Genomic DNA, 7,310 nt, shown 5'->3' on the forward strand with positions numbered 1-7,310 from the left:
GGGGGGGGGGGGGGGGGGGGGGGGGGGGGGGGGGGGGGGGGGTGCTGCTGAGGGTGGTGGTGGCGGTGGCTGGGGCTGGGCCTGTGGAGGGGCCTGTGGCGGCTGGGATGGTTGCGGGGCTGCCTGTAGCTCAGTAACGTATGCCTGTGTTGCCATGCCAACAGTGGGGAAAATGATAATAAATAAGGCTTTTCTTTTTTTTTTTTTTTTTTCTTGCTTGCTTGGGAAGAAAGGTGGGGTGGGGGAGAAGAGGAGGAAAAAAAAAGAAGGAAAAACAAGAATTAATCTACAGGCAGAGGAAACCAGGGACAGCTCCTGGCTCCCTAGAGACACATTTGGGTTCATCAGTAACTTAATTAAATCCCGAGGCTGGTGGCAAGATATAACGAATCCATCACTGCAGGGCAACTGAGTATGGACCGGAGCTGGTCTGCATCTCTTCCACTCATCCCTGCCCAGGATTCCTGCCTTCTTCCTTCCTAGGCCCCAGCGCCTGGGGGACCCCTGTGCTGGGAGAGCTCCGGCTCTCACCCAAAAACAAATAGTACAGTTCTCCTGAGGGCTCCTGCAGGCTGGGCACTGTGCTGAGTGCTTTCTTTACATTCGTTAATTTTAATTTTTTTTTTTTTTGGCCGCACCACGTGGCACGTGGGATCTTAGTACTCTGACCAGGGGTTGAACCCGTGCCCCCTGTAGTGGAAGAGTGGAGTCTTAACCACTGGACCGCCACGCCACGGAAGTCCCTACATGACTTTTTTTTTTTTTAAGCTTGTGGTTTTCTTTTTTTTTTAATTAATTAATTTATTTATTTTTGGCTGCATTGGGTCTTTGTTGCTGCGCACGGGCTTTCTCTCGTTGCGGCGAGTGGTGCCTGGGCTTCTCATTGCGGTGGAGCATGGGCTCTAGGCGCGCTGGCTTCAGTAGTTGCGGCACGTGGGCTCAGTAGCTGTGGCTCACGGGCTCTAGAGTGCAGGCTCAGTACTTGTGGTGCACGGGCTTAGTTGCTCCGCGACATGTGGGATCTTCCCGGACCAGGGCTCGAACCTATGTCCCCTGCGCTGGCAGGCAGATTCTTAACCACTGCGCCACCAGGGAAGTCCCCCTACATTACTTAATTTAAAACTTTGCAACAATCATATCTGAATTTGTGTTCCTTCTGCCAGAGGAGGAGCTGAGGCTCAGAGAGGTTGAGATTACCCCAGGCCACACAGCAGGGAAGTGGCAGGACTGAGTCTGAACCCTGGGCATTCTAAGAACTTAACTAGTTGGCTAATTGCCAGAAAGGAAAGTCATGGGGAAAGCTATCTCCCAGCCAACCTGTGCCAGTTCCCTACTTGCCTGCCATCTGGGCTTGGATTCTTGGCTGAGTATCATTCCCAGTGGGGTGCCAGACACAGGGAAGCTGTTTGAGTCCAAAAAGCCTCCTGAGCTGCTTGCTGCCACAGAAGTGAGGGCAGTTATGGGTGGTGACACCAGATGTGAGCTCCTCAAGGAAAGTGGCCTTTTAGGGCCAGGGGCAGCTGGGCTGGGAACAAGTCCTGGCCACAGGGCAGGCCCAGCAGCCGCTGCTGACCTCAGAATGGGGCCCACCTGACCAGGCAGAGGCAGCTTTTGTGGCTGCTAAAAGGTTGTGGTCCCTCTCCCAGGAGCTGGGTGAGGCACATGGTCTCTCTTGCCAAGGGGGAATGGGCCCTGGTTCAGGTCCAGGGGAGCTGTTCTGGGCTTTTCCACTGGGCAGGACGGAAGGGTGGCCTGCCAGGGACTCAGGCAGCAGGGGGAGCTTGCCCAACCGGAGAGGGAAGAGGCTACTGCCTGCCATGCACACAGAGAAGACACCTTCCCCCAGCCCCTGCCCTTCCCAAACTCTTTTCTGCCAGCATTAGAGAGGCCCACCTCCTCAGGTCTCATACTACTGGGTCCAAACTCTGGCCCAGATCAGGTGCTCAAGTCACTGCAGCTGATCAGCACCTGTCTGCCCAGTGTCAGACCCACCTCCACATGAACCCTGGCCTGTCTCTTAATTCATAAACATATAACTGGCTTTCCTCTGGGCCTCAGTTTTCCCATCTGTCACCTGGGGATGATGAGAACACCTGATTCATAAGGCTGTTGTAAAGATCCAATGTGATGAGCCCAGCACCCAAAAAGCACTGAGAAGTGGAAGTTGTTATTATTATTATTCATTCAACAAACATCCATGCTAGTTGGGGCTGGAAGTGGGAGAGAGACACAATCCTCAAGCTCTTGGAAAGAGGTGCGGTGCCAAGGGGGACTCTGACTCTGGTGTTTATCAGCCTCACCTGGGGAGTTAGTTAAATGCAGGTTCCTAGACCCCACTGCCAGAGTCTGGGATGACCCTGGAGTCTACTGTTTGAGCTAATCCCCTGGATGATTCAGAGGCAGGTGTACTGGGGGCACTGAGAAACCCTGGCCTGGACTTTCCCAGCCCTAGGAGAGCTGGCCCCTAGGGGCCCCTCCCACCACAAAAGGGCTTTAAAAGCTCCACACTTGCTGGTGGTTTCTCCTCCTCGAGGTGCCAACCCTGCAGGCCTCCTCCCTTCCCCTCAGGGGCAGGGGGAGGTGGTGATGAGACAACTGAAAGGCTGAGCTCAAAAAGGGGAAGGGGAGATGGATAAAACAGTTAAACCAACTTCTCTGTTGGAGACCTTCTCAGCACTGTCATTGTTAGTCTCCAGGAAGAATGATATAGGATGACATATTTCCCATAATTATTTCACCAGGGAACCCCCTTTTTTTTGCCATTTGTGGAAGACTAGGTTAAGCAGAGCTCTGTAGGGTGTTCCCTAGAGAGGAATAAGTCACAAATATTTATACAGGATGAGGCATTCCCCGGCTATCTGAGCATGACTCAGCAAATCTGTTCCTTACCAACGAAACTGCCAAAAAAAAAAGCACCAATGGCTGCACCTATCTTCAAAGCCAACACCTGTTTTTGGAGAATGTTTGAATCAATTCTTTAGGTCAGGGGCTGGCAAATTTCTGTGAAGTCAACATTTTTGGCTTTGAAGGCAGACAGCCTATTGCAATGACTCAACTTTGCCACTGGAGAATTAAAGTAGCCATGGACAATATGTAAACAAGCAAGTGTGGCTGTGTGCCAATAAAAGTTTATTTCTAGATACTTAGATTTGAATTTTCATAATTTTCACATATCATGATATATTAATCATGTCACAAAATATCATTCTTAAAAATGTAAAAATCAGTCTTAGCTCACAGGCCATATAAAACAGGTGAAGGTTGTAGTTTGCCAACTGTTTTAGATGCCAGATACTTAACTGAATGGTTTACATGTTGGACAAGGCCCTCCCAAGGAAATGGAAAGAAAACCTCACTTGTAAACTGGCTTCAAAAATGAACTTTTGGGGGAATGGGGAAATCAAATATAATAATGTGTGTTTCCTTCATCCTCTATATCCAGTTTTTTTGGGGGTTTTTGGGGTTTTTTTTGGCTACACCACGTAGCTTGTAGGATCTTAGTTCCCCAACCAGGGGTTAAACCCGGGCCCCAGCAGTGAAAGCATGGAGTCCTCACCACTAGACTGCCAGGGAATTCCCTAGCCAGTTAGTTTTTAAGACTTGTCAATAATTCCTCCAAAATAGATCCTAAGGCTGGGCATTTCCCTCCATCTTTATCAATACCATGCTAGTCTGGGTGACCATCATCTCTTGCCTGGACCCTCTCATCACTGGCTCCTGGCTTTACTTCTTGCCTGTATAGTCTATAAGATCCTTTGAAAACACAAACCCTACTGTGTCACTTCTCTATTGAGAAGGCTCCAAGGCTCCCCATCACAGAGAATAAAATCCAAAGCCCTCCCCATGACTCATAGGGCCCTGTGGGATCTGGCCCTTTCCAGTCCCCTTTCTCACTCTGAATGTTCTAGCCACAATGTGGCTTCCCAAATGCTCCAGGCCTCCTCCTGCCTCAGGACCTTTGCACCAGCTCTTCCATCTACTGGCATGCTCTCCTCGCCTCCACCTGCTGGCTCCTTATCACTCATGTCCTAGTTCATATGCCACCTTCTCAGGTCTCAAGTAACCCCCTTCCAAGCCCTCTGGAGTACATGCTTCTGTTTTATTTTTTTCCTGGCCCTTGTATCCTGCTTATTTTCCTCTTCCCTCCACGACCAGAAAGGTAAGCTTTCCCCAGGGGTGGAGATGTGACCTGCCTTGCCCATGACTCTATCCCCAGCTACTAAAACACTGAGAAGCACACAGCTGGGGCTCAACTTTTACTGTCAAATGAGCGTCCACAATGCTGGGAACACACTGCTAGTGACTGTCAAAAGCCGGTTCAAATCTACTGACTGGTAAGACCTTGTGAAAAAGTTACTGCCTCCTGCCAGCAGCAAGCTTGTGCTACAGGGGCAGGTGATGGCTCCTGGTCCAGAACAGGCCCCTTAGGCCAGGAAGACTATGCGCTGTGTGGTTGCTATCTGGAGGCCGTGTCCCTAGTATGTGGTGATGGGGAGGGGGTGGATCCTGCCTAGCCTATCCCCTGTCTTCAGCCCCAAAATGCTGGAGCGTGTGGCAGGAAGGGGAGGGAGAGACCTTGAGCTCCAGAGACACCCTTCCCAGGTCCCCACCCTTCCCATGACACCCACAGCCCCAGCTCATCCAGCTGCCTCCTGGAAGGTTGAGTCTGAGCCTGGGCCCAGGGAAAAATTTTCTTCCTGGCTACCCTCCTAAAGCTGGAGAAGGGCTTTAGGAGAGTGACACTTTCCCACTAGAAACTAGAGTCCTAGCACTCAGCTTCCCGGGATCCCAGTCATCGGCCCACACAGCAAGTGAGTCAAGCTTTAAAGCCACTAGGCTGTCACCCGATTCACAATGATAAAAATAAATGCGAATGGTATAATTCCAAAGGCTGAGCAGGAAGCAACAACCATCATAATAACAGTAGCAGCCAACATAGTTTGAGCAATTACTATGTATTTGATGCTCAACATGTATTCTTTTATGGGATCCACAGCATAGTAATATGAGATTAAAATCATTACCAATGACCACTGTCCCTAGTTTAGACGGGAGGAAACTAAGGTCCAGAGAAGTTAAGTTACTTGCCCAGGAGCATACAGCTAGAAAGCAGTTGATTGTTTCAAGGACAAGTGACCAAAGCCAGTGTTCCCTTCAGGAGTCTAATAACCCCTCTGGGCTTGGGCCTTTCAAATGCATATGCTATAAGAAGGGGGAGGGGCAGTTAACAAGACTAGATCACTTTCTGCTCAGAGCTCGCCTTTCTAACAGGTGCCGATGACGTGGCAACTTGGTTATTTCTAGATTTTAGAAATATTTCCCAGATCAGGTTATTTCCTGACCTGGGAAAAGTCCCTGGAGAAGTGACACCCCCAAGCCTTATCTCAAATTCTTGAGGGAAAGCTTTGGGAGAACCTGAAACGTTCCTCCTCCCTGAAGTTTACTGATTGATTTTAAAAGAAAACGGCTGCAGCATGCACTCGGCTCTGCTGATGCCAAGCTCCAAAGCAAGACGGAGAATAAGCACAGTGGACTTGGCCCAGCTGCTATTTAAAAAAAAAAAAAAAAAAAATTCTTCTCCCAGCAAAGCAGTCACTCAGATTCTCCTCTAACAAACGTGGAACACTTCCCCTTCCCTCTGACCTCGATGTCCCGGCTCCCTGCCCACGTGGCTCTGGAAGCTGGTACCTCCTCAGTGACATGTGACCCAGTTGACACCAACTTGACTGACACAAAAACATGTGTCTAGCCAAGAGAAGCAGCGTCAGAAACTTCCTCAGGCGCCCTTTACTCCATCATTTACTTCCTTCCCCAAAGGAAGACCAGAATGGGCAGAACAGCTAGGAATGGTCCCATCTCCAGGAACAAGCCCCCTGCCCAGGGACAAGACGAGATCTTAGCTCTTAGAGCTGCCCACATAGAAGCAATCAAGTTTCTGTTCTTCTAACTCAGTCACCCAAGATCACTCCTCTCTGCCATGGGCTTCGCTTTCTGCGAACCAAATCGTCCAGACTAAAGCCATACCCCTATCCCACAGCTTCATGAAATTGTCTACTTTCACCGCTTCTCAGAGAGAAGGCAGATTTAGGAGCGAACAGCAATGCTGAAATCAAGACTAACAGTTAATCTATAAAAAACTTCAGAAAAAGTAGATAGGAGTAAAAAGTTCAAGAATGAGCCCTAGAGAAATTCCTGAAAGGAATTAGGAGTCCCTGAAATGCAAAAAAGAGGCAATGGCAGTGATTCTCCCCACTTTACAGGATAGAAAACTGAGGCCTCACATGTGGTAGACACTGAGTCCTGGCAGGTGGTAAAGTGACAAGGCACAGGTGGCCTCCATTGCTTAGGCGAGCAGGAACGCCTAAAGGGCAGCTGCCCCACCCGGTTCCCGGGGCTCCGGCCGGTCCCGCCCACACCTTATGACCTGGCCCCGCCCACCCACTTCGGTCCCGCCTCGCCCCTCCCTCGTTCCCATTGGCCCAGCCCTCCCAGTCCCGCCCCCTTGCACCTCCCGACATATAAAAGCCCCCCGCCCCGGCTGGCCGGCCTACCTCCACTCGCAGTCTGCCTGCGAGCGCCCGCCCCTTGCGGGGGCCGGGCTGCGGGGCCGGGGGCGGGTGGTGTAGCCCCAGCCGGGCCCCAGCCCCCTCCCCCACGGCCCCGACAGTCGCCGCCGCCATTTTGACCGCCCGCCCCTTCCCCCAAGATTATGATTACAGCGACACCCGCCGCCCGGGCCTCGCTGTCCTCCCCGGCCCGGACCGCCACCCTGGGGCCGCACGGGTTACCTCGGCTTCTCCCTACTTCTGTCCACGGAAGGGCTTTCCACAGGTCTCGGAGGCGATGTTGGGAGGGGGACAGAACGTGCCGGGGTGCCCGGGCCGGGCCGGGGGGTTGGGAGTGGGGGTCGGCCGGTCGGTTGTTGTTGTTGACTCGCGTTGCCGGGTTGCTTGGTCGCCACGACTACCGTGGCTATGGCGCCTCCGTTTCCCTCACCGGGGCAACTGTTGCTACCCACCCTACTTACGTCACGCTCCGGGGGCGGGGTCCAGGGTGATTGGCGGCACTGGGAAAAGTGATTGGACGGCGCCAAGCCCTGCCGCTAAGCTATTGGCTCCAAGGCACGTCTTTCAAAAGCCTCTCGACTTCCCGGCGCTCTGATTCATCGGTGTGAATGTCCATCAAAGGAAACTAAGCCCTCAAAGGCAGAGGAGCCCGTCACTCCCTCAAGGAAGCTGCGGGCTAAGAATAAAGGGGTGGGACCTGTGAGGTCGGGACTGGTTTGCGGCCGTAAAACTTGCCTTTTGGTT

The 7,310-nt window shown here is 52.0% G+C and overlaps 1 protein-coding gene across 1 annotated transcript in view; it reads right to left on the reverse strand.

The window, feature by feature from the left end:
* Window positions 1–7,005, reverse strand: part of RFX1 (regulatory factor X1) — a 32,149-nt gene extending 25,144 nt beyond the window's left edge. The window contains exons 1-2 of the mRNA XM_024134355.2: window positions 6,789–7,005; window positions 82–220 (exon numbers count right to left, since the gene is read on the reverse strand). Coding sequence (XP_023990123.2) covers window positions 82–156 — 75 coding nt within the window. The 5' untranslated portion in view covers window positions 157–220; window positions 6,789–7,005. The remainder of the gene's footprint in view (window positions 1–81; window positions 221–6,788) is intronic.
* Between the last annotated feature and the right edge of the window lie 305 nt (window positions 7,006–7,310).

The sequence above is a fragment of the Physeter macrocephalus genome, unplaced genomic scaffold (genome assembly GCF_002837175.3).
Source record: "Physeter macrocephalus isolate SW-GA unplaced genomic scaffold, ASM283717v5 random_296, whole genome shotgun sequence".
In the NCBI taxonomy this organism is placed as follows: domain Eukaryota; kingdom Metazoa; phylum Chordata; class Mammalia; order Artiodactyla; family Physeteridae; genus Physeter; species Physeter macrocephalus.